Source organism: Heterocephalus glaber, unplaced genomic scaffold (assembly GCF_053883595.1).
Source record: "Heterocephalus glaber isolate CG9 unplaced genomic scaffold, H.glaber_assembly_v1.0 deba00001509, whole genome shotgun sequence".
Classification (NCBI taxonomy): domain Eukaryota; kingdom Metazoa; phylum Chordata; class Mammalia; order Rodentia; family Bathyergidae; genus Heterocephalus; species Heterocephalus glaber.
Window position 1 is genome coordinate 49288546 of NW_028258325.1, and position 19571 is coordinate 49308116.

At 34.8% G+C, this 19571-nt stretch overlaps 1 protein-coding gene across 1 annotated transcript; it reads right to left on the reverse strand.

Annotated features, from left to right (window-relative positions):
* Positions 1-2529: 2529 nt before the first annotated feature.
* On the reverse strand, positions 2530-3177 carry LOC101715917 (zinc finger CCHC-type and RNA-binding motif-containing protein 1). The gene has a single exon (XM_004849676.3). It carries the CDS (start codon positions 3175-3177, stop codon positions 2530-2532), a length of 648 nt encoding a protein of 215 aa, XP_004849733.2.
* Between the last annotated feature and the right edge of the window lie 16394 nt (positions 3178-19571).

Genomic DNA, 19571 nt, shown 5'->3' on the forward strand with positions numbered 1-19571 from the left:
TTGGAGTCTGCTGTGTCATGTTGATTCCACCTCTATTTTCACTTGAAAAGCTCAGTATGTCTTTCTCTAAATTTCTCCCTTTTATAAGCATACCAATCATTTTAGGCTAAACACCCTCCTCTTTCAGAAGAATGTTATCTTAACTAATCACTTTCACTAACAGGATCATCTTCAGTGACCCTATTTTGCAAAAAGTTTACATGCTCAGGTTTTGGGGTTAGGATTTCAGCATAAATTTTAGGGGAACACAATGCAACCCACAATACAACCTCATTTCACATCCCTTTGCACGTCCACTGCGCTTGACTAGGAGTAATGATTACCATAATTTACAAAGCCCAGACTCTGTGACAGTGATTGTAAATGAAATCCAGTAATTTGTCTCATTTTATGTATCCCTAAGTAGAAAATATCAAAGAGATCATTTCAATATCATCAAAATACTATTGTGAAAAAAATTAGGCATATAAAATAATTTTTCTAATGTTACATAGTCAAGTACAAATTCAGGCCATTTAAATCTAGCTGGCTATTCATAGAAAATTTATATTTTACATGGCAATTTGTAACTCAAAACCTGCAAGTCTCTCTGGTGTTATCCAGTTCTAATATAAACAATCTGGACCTACTGTATGTCAGAACTAAATGAGTTTAGCTTTAAAAATAATTCTATCCAAAAGTATTAACAAGACAAAAGAGAATCTATTTCTTTGTCCATGAACTATAAACAAAATTGGGATTTTAAGACACTCAATCCACAACTTACTAGTTGTGTCATTTAGAGGAAAAATAAATCCCCCAATAGTAATATTTGGTTTGCTGTCCTATAAAATTTCAAATAAATATCTAGATTTTTTTTGTATAAAATTAAGAATTCCATCAAGTTTACTATTTCTTATCTTATTAGAATTATATTCAGGACCATGGCACAGAATTTCAAATGACAGCAGTTGTTTAAAAGAATAAGTGTATTTAAAGAACCTAAATACAATTTAAGATATCCTATTATCAAAGTACAGAAATAACATATTAATGCAAGGATACAACACACTATCAATCAGTATTTTTACTTAGTCTTCACAGGATTTTGAGATAAGTACTCTTATTTTCCTTTTATAAATGAAGAAAATTGGGCACAGGGAGAAAAAGCACTTTGTACCAAATTATCCATATATCTGAGGTAAATTTGGGGACCTGAGTCAGCATTTATATCACTCACAACCTGAAGCTCTGTCAGCTTGACAATTGATAGTAATAATTTTGCTGAGCTGCCGCTAACAACACTCCTTGCAAATTCTTCAGTCATCTGAAGGCCAATTATCAGACTCCTAAATATGCAGTAAGCACTATGACCTCCTCTCCCTCAAAAACAGAAAACTAATTAACCAAATGTACACTATTATTTAAGAAACGGAGAGCTATTCAGATTTTTTTTAATTTATCCAAAAATAAGGAGTGTATTAAATAGAAATATGGATAAATGTATTTGTTCTCCATACAGGATTTCATAATTACAATAAGAAATCAACCAACATATGGTTTAAGACAGTATATACTAATTTTATAGCTATTTCTCCTAAGTGACAAATAAATAATTGAATCAGAGGTGATAGAATGCTTAAGTAAAGAATATGTTCCCTAATAGATTTTTTGGTATTTGTTTTGTTTTTATTAAAATTACTTATTTTTCAAGTTTGATTATTAATACAAATCTTGAGTTTTAGTACAGGCAGAGTATCCCTTATCCCAAATTCTTGGGACCACCCAAGTGCAGTGGTATTCTTCTCCTAATCCCAGCACTTTGGAGGCTGAAGTGGAAGGATCATCTTAAGTTTGAGGCTAGCCTGGGCTACTATGTAGTGAGTTCAAGACCAGCCTGAACTATATAGGAAGACCCTGTCTCATAACCAAACCAAACAAATGAAAACATTGATACCAGAAGTATTTTGGAATATGTACCTGTACAGAAAGTGATATGTTTTGGATGGAACCTCAGTCTAAGCATGAATTTCACTTATGCTTCATAAATGCCTTCCATACAGAACCTGAAAGCAATTGGATACAGTTTTCATAATGCCAATGAATCATATTTGCATGGTGTGGAATTTTCCACTTGAGCATTCTGGATTTTTGGATTAGAGATGTTAAGCCCATAGTATGCCAAGGTAAGGTAGAAACATAATCTTCTGTAGGGGGAATTGAACCCAAGGCCTTCACACTGAGCTATATTATATCCTCAGTGTAACTTTTTAAATTATCTTTTATTTTGAGGCAGGGTTTGGCTAACTAGCTAAATTGCCCAGGGTGGGCTTGAATCTGCAGTCCTCCTGCCTCAGCCTCCCAGAGTGCTGGGATTACAATAGTATGTCACTGCACTCAGCTGGAAACATGATAATTTAAAAAATTATTTTTCATCTTCTAAGCACTGTTTTATGGTAAAAAGTTACTATTTGGTCCTAAGTGTTCTTATATGCAAATAATTTGTACTGCAGATGATTTTTATTTTCCTGACATTTACATTATGAAATTCTAATCACTAAATTCTTCCTCATCACTGAAGTAAGTGCTCTTCTTTATTCTCAGGCGCCATAAATCCTCTGATGTTGAGGGGCCTCCTGCACTGAGTTTCCATTTTTTCTGTTCCTCAGTCTTGGCTTGTTGGGACGCGATGGCTTGGCTGAGACTGTTGAGAGCCGGGTCTTCCCCTTCGTTTTCACTTTCTGCTGTGTCCTCAATTTTTTTAGGGTAAGCAATTTTCTTTTTCTTCTTCTTTTCTTTCTTTTTTGGAGGCTCACGTTCTCTCAGCATGTTTTTCGGACAGGCATAACTTAAGTGTCCACTTTCCCCACATTCATAATACTTCAATTCATCAAAGCAATTTCGCCTTTGCATGAATTCAGCTGTTCTCCCATTGTCAATACCAATGCTTGCTTTTATCACTCTACCAAACAACTGTTTGTTGTTTATGGCTCTGGTGGAGTTTTGTGCAGAGTCTTTATCTAAAAATAATATAAATGCAACCCCTTTACCCTTCCTCATATCTTTGTCTTTCATTACAGTAACCTTTATAGCTTTGGCATACTTGGAAAATCTCCGGTATAAGTTGTTGTTTGTCAGGGAGATAGACAAGTTTGACACACACATTGTGCTCTTACTTGGAGCCAAGCCAGCACTCATTTCTTCAGGGACATCGGCCCCGGCGCAGCAGGGGTTCAACCCTTACTTTTTCTTGTTCCTCGCAGTAGTCTGGGCATCCCTCGCCCAGGAGGGATTGGTGGTTGGTGCAGAGCCGGGGGTTGCTGCAGGGGAAGGACCCTGTATGCTCCCTTCGGTCGGGCCGCACTGGCGGCTGCGTCCCAAATAAAGTTTTCAATTAAGGTAGAGTTTCAGAATGTAGTAATATCAGAAAAGTGAAAAGGTTTCCAGATCCATAATAATTTTTCTCATTGCTGTTAGAATTTACATAAGGACATAATTGAATATAGCCTTTGTTGACAATGAAATTATTTTATCTGTCCTTCCAAAATTGAAGTATAACTCAAATGTGTGTCAGTTATTTTCATGTACATAAAAAATAATCAAATTACATAAAACGTAGAAGAAGTAGGAAGCTCATATACCTATGCTACACTTTGAATGTCTTTTCTCTCCCAAACTCATGGAAAATTTAACCGGCAGTGTAGCAGTACTGGGAGTGGAGTCCTTCAGAGGTGATTAGAGCCATAAGAGCTCTGTCCTCCTGGATGGGTTAAATGCCTTTGAAAATTGGCTTTTAGGGGTGGCTGTTCTCTCTCACTTTCTTACTTTCCACACTGGAATGCAATAAAAAGCCCTTTGCCATCTTCTGGCACGTTTATATTGACCTTTCCAGACCCCAGAATTGTAAATCAATATTTTTCTTTATATTATAAATAATCCAATGTCAGGTATTCCATTGTAACAACACAAAACAGACTACATCAATCTGTAAATCAAGAAAATAAAAACAAAACAGAAGTCTAATCTCTACATATTTTATTTTGCCACATTTGAAAAAGACATTTGTATAATGAAATATTTCTATATTATAAGAAAAAGAACAGAATAAATGTGATGATGTAACTCAGCTTAACTTTGGTTGCGGGTATTACAACTACAATACTGGCAGTATCTGGAAAAAGACTGGAAAGTTCGAGGTCTTATGTAAATGAGGCATGCATTCCACAGCTCCTTTAGATACTGAGGCTATTATTACCAAATTATCTGACATTTTCAGATAATCTGAAAAATCACACTTTACAAGAATTCTTCCAATTTTTAAATGTTAGATCCAAACAACTGCCTGCCAAACAAAAACAAATCTACAGACTACATCTGTCCTTTAAACCTCCAATATGCAATTTCTGGAATATGGGCATTAGTTTTAAACATTCTGTAAGCTTTTGTTCAGAATGTAGAAGAAAATTTTGAAATGACATCAATCACATTCCTGTTTATGATTCAGTTGTCAAAGCTAGCCATTTATTTGTTTAATCTTAGATACTCTGATATGATAGCCAATCCATCTTCTTCGTCTCCCTCCTGTATTACTGCTTCTGCTGCCCAGCTACTCTGTCACTCTGTCCTGGCTCCCTTTTGTTTCTTCTTTGGAGAGGAGCAACTAAGATCCTGTCTGAGTATAAGACAGGGCCTACCAAGATTCAGCCTGCATCCACTAATGGGTGTCCACTGGTAGTAATAGGCAAAATCTCTATAAATTCCCAGATAATTTAACACCATTTATATTAGCCCTATTCATTTAATCATGATCATACCTTCTACATAGATATAGTTCTCACCTCCTATTAAGATTTAAAGCTGAAGAGTTCTCCAAAAGTCACAAAGATGAGATTTTTGAAAGGTTGCTGGATCATAGGGTGTGGTACTCATCAGTGGATTGGTCTATTCATGGCTTCATAGCTGAAAATGCTGGTTTGGAGGAGGTGTATCACTGACAGTGTGCCTTTAAAGGTTTTTTTTTTTTTTTTTTTTTTTTTTTTTTTGGTCTGGAACCTTCTTCTCTTTCTGGCTCTCTTGTTCTCTCTCTGATTCCTGGCTGCCTTGGGTTGACAGCCTTGTACCTGCATGCCTTTCTATCATGACATTTCTTCTGCCTTGGATCCAGCTAACAATGGAATGAATCATCAGAAACCATAAAACATAATAAATCTCCTTTTTAAAGGTTTGGGTGTCAGGTATACTGGCAGTAATGGGAAGTTAACAAGTACACCTCACTTTACTCTTTACCTATAAGTCATTTGGCTCCTTGAATTTTTTCTCATACTCTAAGTAGGCTCTTCCTTGAAGATACGTTTTATTTATTGTGCTTCAATTCTCTTTGCACATGAATCTATTGGGTCATGGCTCTCATTTCAATATTTATTCAGAATCACTCTCTAAGGCTTTTTGGCTGTCATATCTAAAATTTCAGTCCTCTGCCAATGATTTCTCAGAACAATTCTTGTCTAATCAAATGATTGAGCTTTTTTCCTTTATACCGTAAAGTAAACACATACAACATAGGTTTTTGGTATTTATTCTCACCCTGGTCTTCTTGAATTTCACTGAATCACTGAGTTATGATTTTGCTAATTAATAAATTAAAAGTTTATAAATTTTATGTAAATGAATCTATTTATTCTTAATAATATTTGAACATGATATTATGTTTTAAAACAAAAAAATTTTAAGTGAAGAAATTCAATGTTTTCTGACAATTTTACTAAGGTGACTAGATGAGTAAGTCAACCACAATTAATAATGAAAAATGATGAGTTTTTAAAGTATTTTCATTCTCCAGAAATTCTTGCTATTGCTTAAAATATGTTACTAATAACTGAAGTGGACAACTTAATGAAAAGCCAAGTTAAATGTTCAAACTAGCTGTCCAAGGGACTATTTTTATATTTTGTAGCCATAAAAATATTTCCTGAAAGTATGTTTAAATATTATGAACTGAGTATCTGATATAGTGATTAATGATGGAACATCAATCAGATTATATCATTTCTCCTTTCAACACCCTGTAAAGACTTTGTATATCACTCAAAATTAAACACTAATTTTTCACTGTAAATTCAGTCATCTCATTCAGATCTTTTCTTAAACCTTACCTTTTAGTGTCACATTCTTGATAATTCTTATTAAAATTGTAGTACTTCTAGCCTCCTGTTCTCTTCCTGGCTTATTTTGCTAAACATTTATTTACATCTTCCTACACTATAAATTTAAGTTATACAAGGGCAGAAACATTGGAGTTTTTCATTAATGTGTCCTCTATGTTGGTAACACTGCTGAATTAATTAATTAAAGTACAGATACCCAAAATCTATATACACAATCTAACATAAAAGTACATACATGTAGCTATTCATACTAATCAAGTATGCATGTAAGCATAAGTAAATGTATGAAACAAATGGAAATGTGAAACACATTTTTAAAATGAGCAAAACAATAATTTAAAAGAAGTTTAATCCTTAAATATGACAAATATTTGTTGAGTATTTTGACAAAATGCATTTAAATGCAGCTAAATTATGACAAATACAAACATTTTTAAGTAATTAGAATTCTAAACATAAATGGAAGTCGTCACTTATATAAAAAATAAATATAATTATAATCTTCAATCTATGAATTGCCTAGGAATTTTATAACATCACAACCAAAAATCAGTCACAAATTTGTTTATTCCTTGTATGAATCAGGATAAGTTAAGTGATGTTGTGGCATCAAATGAAACTCTTGGTGGGTAAAAACATTAAAAGTTATTTTTATTTATACTACATATCTAATATGGGTCTGGAATGGCAAAGAGTTGCTTCACACACAGTCCCTCATGTGAAATGAAAGGATACACTTCAATGTATTCTTTGACATTCAACTAGACAGTTGGAGGAAAGCTAGCAAAGTACAATTAATTTTGAATTTTCTGTGTTGAATTTCCAATCATATTTTATTGATCATGGAAAGTGATAGAGACATGCCTAACTTCAGAAAGAATACAGAGAGGTAATAGGATCCTGTGCTTGAAAGGAAAAGGACGTCTGTGGGAGGATATGAATACATCAATATGTATGAAGCACACTAGTGATTAGGCAAAAGTGGTTAAATATGCTGAGAAAACTTCCCCATACATGACTTCACTGAAAATTGAATTATGGACAGTAACATAAAGAAGATGGTTCAACATCTGATATATCATTGTTAACTTTTGCTGATGAAAGAAAAGTAACACATTATTAGGCAACAATGGTAATAAATAATAAATAACATTTATTGAGTTTGCTGCAACAAAAGAGAATACAACTCTGCAGCAAGTGTAGGGCATAACATAGAGAAGAATGAGAGATGTAGAGGGGATTCTAAGCTCTTGATTGGATTTGCTCCCAAGCTGGCAATTCTCAAAAGGTTAAGTCAGAAGCTACTTCTTCCTTTCACACTCTACAATAGCTCGAGGCATGCTGCAATTGGGTGGATTAGTAGTATTTGTCTAGGGTATGGGTGGGTGAAGTGAACCTTGGGTTTTCACTGCTGGAGCAGCAGAAGTTCTCTCTGTTGGTAGTATACCTCTTGTCTGTGTTGCAGGTCATTTCTTCTCACAGAATGGTCTGCCTGATCCCTTGAATTTTGCAGGCATTTTTATGGTTGGGAACATCATGTCTTGACTACTGGGACAGCCATTTCTGCTTTTCACTGAATTTAATAGCTTAGAACTTGTTATTTTAAATAAAACAGCTATGACTGCAACCAAAAAGATAAAGTTCATTTTGTCATGAAGCTAATAGATGATGCAGTAGGCTTAGATTAAGGGTCTTCCTTGGGACTTCAGCCCTGTGCTTGGCTAGTGGCAACTAAGGAAAAGAAAATTAAGGTTTGGATTGGAGAAGTGAAGACTGGTGAACGTGCGTGGACCTGAGAACTGAGGAGAGATCCGGACTTTAAACAAGAAATTATGTAACTTTACCAATACATTCACTCCTCTCTGTATTTTTCCATTGTGAAATCTTAACATTAGTAATTACTTCCATTATATGCATTTATAGCTCTGTAACTATTACTTTGTAAAAAACACAGAAAGTAAAAGTTTTCTCTAACTATAAATTATTATTATTGGTCTTTCATGGCTACTTTATAGATTCAGTCAAGCAATATATTGATATCAAAGCTAAAATATTAACACTTCTAAACAGGCATTTAACAAATTTAGATCTCTTCTCTAAAATAGCAACAGTTACATAAAGCCTCTATTCATGTCAGTAATCAACGATATTTTTTAAAAATTCTCATTAGGTGCAAAGTACATTTATCTGATTCCAACCTTGGTTAAATAATGTAAATATGACCCTTAGTGATGTTAATGACACACACTGGCTTCCAGAACCATGTAAGAATACATTTCCATGGACTCAAGCTCCAGTTTGTGTTGATTTGTAATGGCAGCCTTGAAACATTCAGATATCACACATGAAATTGGTTTTAACATATCCTAGAACTCTATGTCAATATCTTATAAAATTATGAGAAATCTGCTATTTTGACCTGTCATTTCCAGCAGAGATGGTGTTGGAATAAGCAAAGGAAGTGGCCTGACTTCTTTAAAGATATGAGGTTCCTTTCAGGCAAAGTGTGTTTTTATAAAATTATAATAAGTTGATTATATTATTTTTGAAAAAAATAAAATCATCATGATGAAAATCTCATTAATTAATGATTTCTATTTGGAAAATTTTTCTTTTTCCCAAAAAATGAGTTACTGGGTGACATCTCTCCTCATACTCTTTTGTGTATGTAATAAAATGATGTTTATTGTTTTTTATTTTTTTATTAGTACATGTCTGTGATACATAAAGAAGACATTCATCATGAGGAATTGGTACATGTACTAATTGCTTTTTAATTCTATTCATTTCCCCTTCCCCTCCTCCCCTTCCCTTTTCCCTCCTTTCCTAGATCCCCTTTCCTAGATCCCCTTTCCACCAGAAAAAGGTCTATCTCTCTCTTTCTCATAATCTATTTCTTATAAAATTAGGTTTATTCTTAAGAAAACTAAGAGAAGACACCATGAATTCCTACATCATAAGATCTGGATGAGTTGATGAAGTCTTTTTGAGTTCTTAAAGCCAAAGCCTAGGAGGGGTTATGGTTGGGTTCTTAGTGACAGTTTTTCTTTGGGTCTTTTTATCTATGTTTTAGAAATTAATATTATTGGTATATTTTAGGTATACAATATAGTGACATTCATCATTGGAAATTTGTACATTTACATAATCTATCTTGGTTCTTATTTTTCCCCCATTCCCCTGCCCTTCCTTCAAGCCCTCTACCCCTCCTTCTTTACAAAGACTTTATTTCCATTTTTTCATTTTTTCATATTAATTCCATTCTTGTTTTTCCTTTCTCCAATCCTTCCCACTTCCCCTTCCCCTTTGGACCTTTTCTTCCAATTTCACAATATTTATTATGTGTTTTGATCCTTATTTACACTTTTCTTTCTCAGACAAAGAAGTAGAAATAGCAAATAAATATATGAAAAAATGATCAACATCATTAATTATTCAAGAGATGCAAAAGAAAACAATGCTGAGATTCTACCTCACTCCAGAAAGAATGGCTGCTATCATGAAACCAACCAATAACAAATGCTGGCAGGGCTGTGGGAAAAAAGGAACCCTGCTCCACTGTTTGTGGGAGTGTAGACTGGTGCAACCACTGGAAATCAGTATGGAGATACCTCAAAGAACCAGGATTAGAGGTCCAACTGGACCTATTTTCCTACCAGGTATCTTCCCAAAAGAATTAAAAGAATCATTCCACAGCGATATATGTGCACCCATTTTCATAGCAGCACAGTTTGTAATAGCTAAATCAGGGAAACAGCCCAAATGCCCATCAACTGGAGACTGGATAAAGAAAATGTGTTTCTTAAAAATAAAATGGAGTACTACTTGGCCATAAAAAATGAGGAATTAGAGACATTTATAGCTAAATGGATGCCCATTGAGGCAATACTCTTAACTGAAATAAATAGAACAGACATGTGTAAGTACCAAATAGTTTTTCTGGTGTGAGAAACTGAAAGTGTGAATAAGGATCTCCTCATATTTTAAAAAGTTGTGTATTTCTGAAAAGATGCCAACTTAATTATCCTTATCCTGTGTCCTTGAAAAGAAAAGAGTATTTTAAAATATTAATGAATTATTGATGCTAAAGTGCTAGGAAATGGCCACATTCTCATACTAAACAATTAGTGCTCTACCTGGCAGACATGTTCCTGTTTAATCTCAACTAAAAGAGGATTCTGGATGACAAGGCTATCATTTAATGACAGGCATAGGTAGATGGAGAATTACTTTGGGGGCATAGTGAAAAAACTATTTTTTGTCATAAACATAATGGTAAAGATCAAAATTAATTTACAAAGTGTTCAACTTAACATAGCATAGTTGAATGCTTCAGACAGAATATATAAGTTGAGGGAACATTAGTATGTTTATAATTTCTTTTAGCACAAGGAGGAGACCATAAAGAAGAGAAGGGGGCCAGTTGTGCAGAAAACACTGAATCAGCCCACTGAAGACAGGCAGGTCTGAGGACACAGTCTGGAGGTCTCCAGTTGCACTGAAAACACCAGATAAGCCCATGCCCCAGCAGCAATCCACTGGAACCCCCACCCTGCTCCTTTGGCCTTTTCTCTGTACAGCCACCTGGTTCCACACTACAAAGACTCAGAGGAAACCGGACCACCAAACCACTGTACTGGAGCTAATCAAGTTCTCAGCATTTAAAGAATTTCTGAACAGAGGTAGGGGCTTCTGAGCCACCGTCCCACTGCTCCTGGTCCAGAGGAAGGGGCTTCCGGGCTGCCCACCAGTACTGGCGTAGAGGAAGGGACTTTCGTGTCACCATCCCTACTGCCACTCCCAGCCCCTGGCCCACCTCTCCCAGCTCAGAGGAGGTGAGAAGCGCAGGCACCAAGAGCACACCCCTGCCCCCCCCCAGTCAAAATGAGAAAACACGTAAATAAGTCTCAAAACCAGACTTCCAGATCACCTACAGCAACCCCAAGGGGAAATGAGATGGAACACTCTAATACTCAACCACTTGGACACACTGAACAGGCAACAGAAGGGGATCTGGAAAAAATGAAATCCGAAATAATTTCTCAGATAACAGGAGAAATTGTGCTTCTAGTGCAAGACATGATTAATAAATCTAGAGAGGAGCTCAGGAATATAATGGAATCCCAACATAGGAAACAAATGGAATCCATAAAACAAATGCAAATAGATTTCCAGGAGATGAAAAACTCCATTGAAAGTATACACAGGAGAATGAGCCAATGTGAGGACAGAATTTCAGATATAGAAGATAAGATTGTAATTAGTGACCAGGAAAAGAAAAATTGCTTCAAAATTATAAGGGAACATGAGAAATCAATACAGCAGCTGCAAGACAATGCAAAGAAGAATAACATAAGACTGATTGGAGTGAATGAAGAAACAAGAGAGAGTGCAGATGACATAAAACTGTTCACAAAAATGATGGCAGAAAACTTCCCAAGCAGGGGAAAAGAACTTAACATAAAGGTAAGTGAGGCATATAGGACTCCAAATAGCCTTGATCAAAAAAATCTACACATAGGCATATAATTGTTAAGATTCCAGAAACTCAACAGAAGAACAAAGTTCTACAAGCAGTTAGAGAAAAGAAACAAATTACATCCAAAGGAAAGCCCATCAGAATCACAGCAGACTCCTCAACACAAACCAAAAGGTAAGAAGAGCTTGGAGTGACATATTGCAAGCTCTCAAAGAAAACAGCCTCCAACCCAGATTGATGTACTCTGCAAAACTATCTTTCAAAATGGATGGAGAAATAAGATACTTTCATGACAAAGAGCACCTTAGGAACTTTGTGAATACCAAACCAGCACTCCAAAGAATTTTACACAATATCCTAGGAACAGACATTGAAGACCACAACCACAGGAAGCAAAGCAGAATGAACCCATCTGGCATGACAAGAAATTAAATGTAAAGGGGGAGAACCCAACAAAAAGAAAAAGTCATGGCAATGATAAGTCAATATGTTTCAGTTATAACCATCAATGTTAATGGTCTCAAGTCACCAATCAAAAGAAATAGACTGGCAGAATGGGTCAAGAAGCAAAATCCAACACTATGCTGCATATAAGAAACACACTAATTCAAAAGGAAACTCATAGACTGAAAGTTAAAGGGTGGAGAACAATACTCTATGCAACAGGAACCTGAAAAAAAGCAGGAGTAGCTATCCTCTTTGCAGATCAAGTAGATTTCAAACCAACACTGATTAAGAGAGATGAAGAAGGACACTACATCCTTGTAAAGGGAAGAATCCAAGAGGAAGAGACGACAATCATAAATATCTATGCACCAAACACTAGTGCACCCAACTATATAAAACAAATAATAATGGACATGAAAAGTCATATATGCACTAATACAATTGTAGTGGGGGACCTCAACACCCCACTGTCACAAATAGATAGATCAACTAGACAAAAAGAAAGAAATTAAATGCTAGAACTCAATCAAACTCTTGAACAAATGAACTTAACAGATGTTTACAGAATCTTCCAACCCACAAAATTGGAATACACATTCTTCTCAGCTGTACATGGATCATTCTCCAAAATAGACCACATACTCACACATAGAACATGTTTAAGTAAGTGCAAAGGAATTGAAGTTATCCCCTGTATATTATCAGACCATAGTGTGATGAAATTGGAGATCCATAGCAAAAGAAAGTGGAAAAATTTCATAAACAGGTGGAAATTGAACAACACACTTCTGAATAACCAATGGGTCACAGAAGAAATTAAAGAAATCAGACAGTTCCTTGAATTAAATGACAATAATAATACAACATATCGGAATCTATGGGACACAATGAAAGCAGTCTTATGAGGGAAATTCATAGCAGTGAATATGTGTATTAGGAAAACAGAATGAGCCCAATTAAACAACCTGATGCTGAATCTCAAGCTTCTACAAAAAGAAGAGCAGGACAACCCCAGAGCTCATACAAGGGAAGAAATTATAAAGATCAGAAGAGAAATCAATGCAATGGAGAATAAGAGAATGATACAAAAATATCAATGAAGCCAAGAGTTGGTTCTTCAAAGACAAACCCTTAGCAAACCTTATCAGAAAAAGGAAAGAAAAGGACCAAATCCATGCAATTAGAAATGAAAAGGGTGAAATTACAACAGACCCAGCAGAAATCCAGAGGATCATCAATACCTACTTTGAGAACCTATATGCCAATAAGATGGACAACACAGAAGAAATGGCCAGATTTCTAGATACATATGAATTACCAAAGTTGAATGAAGAAGACCAAAAAATTTTAAACAACCCAATATCAATCAATGAAATTGAAAATGTCAGTAAAAACTTATCAACTAAGAAAAGCCCGGGCCCTGATGGCTTCACTGCTGAATTCTACAAGATGTTTAGAGAGGAACTACTGACACTACTGTTTAAACTCTTCAATGAAATTGAAAGGGAAGCAATACTACCAAATTCTTTCCTCGAAGCAAGCATCACCTTGATCACCAAAGCAGAGAAAGACCCAATCGAAAAGGAGAACTATAGGCCAATCTCACTAATGAACATAGGTGCAAATATCCTTACTAAGATAATGGCAAACAGAATGCAGAAGATCATCAAGAAGATCATACACCCTGATCAAGTGGGATTCATCCCAGGTATCCAGAGATGGTTCAACATATGCAAACCAATCAATGTAATACACTATATCAATAGAGCCAAGGACAAAAACCATATGATTATATCCATAGACGCAGAGAAAGTATTTGACAAAGTCCAATATGCATTTATGATAAAAACCCTAAAAATAATTGGAATAGATGGTCTCTACCTCAAACTGATAAAAGCCATCTATGAAAAACCAACAGCCAACATCACACTAAATGGTCAAAAACCGAAATCCTTCACACTAAAATCAGGAACAAGACAAGGTTGTCCACTATCACCACTCTTGTTCAATATAGTTTTGGAAACATAAGCCTCGGCAATTAGACAAGAGAAAGAAATAAAAGGAATAAAGATAGGAAATGAAGAACTCAAATTGTTGTTATTTGCAGATGACATGATACTGTATACAGAAGACCCCAAGAACTCCACCAAAAGTCTTCTAGACTTAATAACCAAGTTCAGTCAAGTAGCTGGTTACAAGGTCAACACACAAAAATCAATAGCTTTCCTCTACACAAGTGATAGACTCACTGAGAGAGAAATTCCTTTCACAATAGCATCCAAAAAACTGAAATACCTAGGAATCAACCTATCGAAAGAAATCAAAGACCTCTTCTCTGAAAACTATAGCACTCTGAAAAGAGAGATTGAAGAAGATATCAGAAAATGGACAGACATCCCCTGCTCCTGGGTAGGAAGGATTAATATAGTGAAAATAGCCATACTTTCAAAACTTCTATATAGATTCAATGCAATTCCAATTGATATCCCAGCAGCATACTTCATGAACCTTGAGAAAACAATCCAAAAATTCATTTGGAACAAGAAGAGACCCAGAATAGCAAAAGCAATTCTAGGTAACAGAGACATGGCAGGGGGTATCACAATCCCCAACCTGCAACTATACTACAAAGCTACTGTGATAAAATCAGCATGGTACTGGCAAGGAAACAGACCCGAGGACCAGTGGAACAGATTAGAAGATGCAGAAACAACGCAAGACACATTCAGCCATCTCATCTTCAATAAAGTAGACAAACACCCTCACTGGAGGAAAGATAGCCTCTTTAATAAATGGTGCTGGAAAAATTGGGCTTCAACTTGCTGAAGATTGAAACTAGACCTGTATCTCTCACCATGCACTAAACTAAAATCCAAATGGATTAAATGTCTAAATGGTAAAATAGAAACTCTGAACCAGTGGAAACAGAGGTTAGGTAGAAATCTTGAAGACATTGGTGTAGGAAAAGACTTTATGAACAAAACCTCAGTTGCCCATGAACTAGCACAAACAATCAACAAGTGGGACCTCTTCTTTTTAAAAAACTTCTGCATGGCAAGAGAAACCACCAGTCATGTGAAGAGACAGCCCACAATGTGGGAAAAAATCTTCACCTGCTTTTCCTCAGACAAAGGTCTACTATCTTGAGTCTATAAAGAACTTAAAAAGATCAGACCTCCCAAATTTAAAGACCCAAACTGAAAATGGGCATTTGAAATGAACAGACATTTCTCAGACAAGGAAGTAGGAATAGCAAATAAATACATGAAAAAATGTTCAACATCACTGGTCATTCGAGAGATGCAAATGAAAACAACACTGAAATTCCACCTCCTTCCAGAAAGAATGGCTGGTATCATGAAATCAACCAATAACAAATGCTGGTGGGGCTGTGGGGAAAAAGGAACCCTGCTCCACTGTTTGTGGGAGTGTAGACTCGTACAACCACTGTGGAAATCAGTATGGAGATACTTCAAAGAACTAGGACTGGAAGTCCCATTTGACCCCGCTGTTCCATTGCTGGGGATCTTTCCCAAAGAATTAAAAGAATCATACCACAGTGATAAATGTGCACCCATGTTCATAGCAGCACAGTCTGTGATAGTTAAAACTTGGAAACAGTCCAAATGCCCATCAACTGGAGATTGGATAAAGAAAATGTGTTTTTTTAATAAAATGGAATACTACTGAGCCATAAAAAATGAGAAATTGGAGACATTTATAGCTAAATTGATGCACACTGAGGTGATACTCTTAAGTGAAATAAATAGGACACACATGTATAAATACTGAATAGTTTCTCTGGTGTGAGAAACTGAAAGTGTAAATAAGGACTAAAATGTATAATAGGTAATGTGAAATAGGAAGAAAAGGGGCAAAGAGGAATTAGGTTGGAGGGGTAGGGGAAAGGAAAGAAGGGAATGAGATTAATATGAGAAAATGGAAAAATAAGAACAAAATCTTTGTAAATAGGGAGGAATGGAGAGGTTGAAGGGAGGGCTGGGCAAGGGTGAAAGATGGGAACCAAGAGAGATTATGTAAAGTTGCAAATTTCCAACGATGAATGTCATTATATTGTATACCTAAAATGTACCAATGATTAGAATGAATAATCGATAATGCAAAATAGGAAGAAAAGTTCCAAAGAGGTATGGGTAGTGGGAGGGGCATGGGAAAGGAAAGAAGGGAAAGGAAAAATGCTAAAAAATGGAAAGAATGGAAATAAAGTCTTTGTAAATAGGGAAGGGTGGAGGGGGTGAAGGGAGGGCTAGGAATGGGGAAAAAATCAAAACCAAGATGCATCATGTAAAGGTACAAGTTCCCGATGAGAAATGTAAATGTGTTGTATACCTAACATGTACCAATAAAAGAATTAAAAAAAAAAAAAGAAGAGTAGGGGGTCCATACCTTATGCCAACAATTATTGAAAATTAGGTAAGGATAGAATTTCTGTCATTCAAAACAATTAAAGATGAAAGACACATGCATAAACATATAGTAATACAAAAGAAAATATAAACAAGTTACAAACTAAATAATTGAAAGCAAAGATTATTATAGATTGCATTCATACCTTAAGTAACAGTAAGTAAGAATTCTATGAAGTAAAAAGTAAGCCAAGAAAGCAGAATGCAATGACAATTGAGCCAGACAAACTAAGAAAATAAATTAAGGAGAACTAACACAGGTGAATTCTATAAAGTGGAAATGAAGCAGAAAGACATAATCAATAGGGTAGAAAGACAAATCAGTTCTGTGGAGTATGGGCTTAATAAAATCATACATAATGTGAAAGCAAAGGACAAGGAAAGCCAGTCAGTGCATATAAAGAAGATAAGAATTAAAGGGAAAAAAGGAGATCTCTAATAGTTAAGCTCTACTTCACCTAAATGGATGGAGGAAATATAAGGGGAAATTCTTGAAAAGAAAACTGAAAGAAAATTTCAATGAAGGAATGGAGAACGGGAATATTTTATAAAGAAATTTCCATTTACTTCAGGTAAAAATGAAAGAAATTTGATGATGGCCACTTGCATTATTAATACCAAATCTCTTTTTCCCTTTGTGGTCACAGCCTTTGTTCATGTGATTGTTCTTCACACTAAAAGTGACATAAACTTCCCTGCCCCCGTGATGACAGATTTGACCTTGGGGCTTGCTTTGACCACAGAAATATATGAGGAAAAGAGTGTACAATTTCTAAATTGAGGCATTAAAGCATTCATTTTTGAGGTTACTATATTTCCACAAACTCTACAGTATTCTGGTGTTTATGATTCCATTCAGATCTTAACAATCCCCAGCTCGCTCAGTGGTCCAGAGAGGATAACGTACAAGAATAGGTCAAATGACAGCTTGGAGTCATAGCCGGCTGAGCTTATCTTTTACCAACCAGCCCCCTAACTAACCTACCAGCATGTAGTCACAAGTCAATATTCCTCTTAAATCAAAGTTTGTGGATGATCTCTTACATGACATTTTTGTTACAACAGTGACAAATGTATTCACCAATAAGAAAATATTTAATTGAGCCTATTAAATTCAACCTTAGAGAAATAGTCTTTAATGCTCTAGACTACTGAAAATAAACAAATACAAACTATAAAAATCAGAACTTAACAGTACAGTGTACTGGTGATGGAATTAAATGTATTTACAAACAGCACTGTTAATTTAGCTGTGATGATTATGGATGTAACATTATATGGGAACCTGCAAAAATTTATTATCTATTGTAACATTTATAACAACTTATCTTTAAAACCATGAAAAAGAGTGTTTTGAAAAAAACAGTAGGAGATTTTATAAGTAATTTATTACCTTACTTTTTATAAAGGAAATCAGTATTTTTGCTTTGTTTCTGAAATGGTTAAATCAAGAAATACAGAGATTAATATAAAATTTAAAGTAATTTCTGCTTGTACAATAAAACAATTTTCAGATTATCAGAAGACAAATAATAAAATAATAAACAGATGAGAAAGCACATACTTAAAAATAACAAATAAAATGAGATATGTAAAACCAAAATAATGAACCAAAACTACACATATGTACATGCATACATAAATGTAATACATTTAGAATCTGAGTAATAAATGACATTCATTTTTATGGGGTTATCCAAGTCAATTGTGTGTTGTTTATTAAAAGATACATCTAAAATCAAATGATTTAAAATGTTTGAATATAAAAGAATAAGAGAGATATGGAGAAAAGTGCAAAAAAAGCGGTTGCTATAATGTGAATATTCAAAAGTAAATAAAATTCACAACAGAAACATAGCAAAATAAATAAACTGAAACTGCTAGAAATACAAGGAAAATAAATGCAGAAAAAATACATTTGCCTTTTTTGATACTTTAATCAAACAAAAAAGAAAGAAATATGGGAGTGCTAAATAGACTTTATAATCTAAATACTTCATCAACAATTACACAAAAACAATAAGGAAATAAATATAGAATGTTATGTGGAAAAGAATGCAGGATTCATAAATTAAAATAAAATAATAAACTTGCATATTTAGAAAATTACTATAGTGAGCTCAGCACAGTTTTAAAAATTATGAAATGTGTTACAAGTAAATTCAGAAGTGTATAAGCTTAAATATTTTCACTAGTGATCAGAAAGAGTGAAAATTATTTCAGCACTGAAATAAAATTTAAAAGGGGGACATAATAGTAATTTAAAGAATGTGAAGACAGTTATACCAAAATGTTGAAGAAAATTTTTTGATTAAATTGATTAATGAATGTTCATCCAACAAATTTGTTCTCAGCTCTGTGCTTGGCACTCAGACTATTTGTGCACAAGTCACGGTCCATGTAATTCTCAAGGAATAACTCATCTCAGGCTTCTTTAAATTCTTCCAGAGTATGAAGTAGAAGCAAAAATTGCCAACTACTTTATATCTTCTGATTTTAATTTCTTTGTCATTTTGCAACTGCATAACAAAATACAAGACTGGATAATTTGCAATGAACAAAAATACATTGGGTCACAGTATACTTTTTTACTGAGGACTGGAGTTCCAAGATCAAGTCACTGGCATCTGGTTAGGACCTCCTTGTTGTATTGTCACAGGGAAGAAGGCAGAGGGCAGAGAGCGAGGGCAGGAGCTCAGAGAAGAGTGAAGCAGCACCCCATAGCCTTGTGACTTAGTCAATACCCAAACCCAGCTGTTAATACTACCACATTGGGGGTTTGGGTTCACCACATGAATATTGAGTGGGACATAATATTCAATCCACACCAGCCTTCACCAAAATATGAAAGAAAAGAGAAATGATAGAAAAAATAAAATCATAAAGACAATTTGAAATATGCTAATGAAATATGAATATTTTCAAAATTTGATGATAAACCCTTTCTGAATAGTGAATACTCAAGGAAAAATCCAAATAAATAAATACCATTCCCTTTGAAATTTAAAATACTATTTTATTTAACATTTAAGCTAAAATTTTCTTGCTTTTCTCAATCTTCTCACAAATCTAAGA

Coding starts and splice junctions, on each gene's coding strand:
- LOC101715917 (XM_004849676.3), bottom strand. CDS start 3,177: ATGAGTGCTGGCTTGGCTCCAAGTAAGAGCACAATGTGTGTGTCAAAC.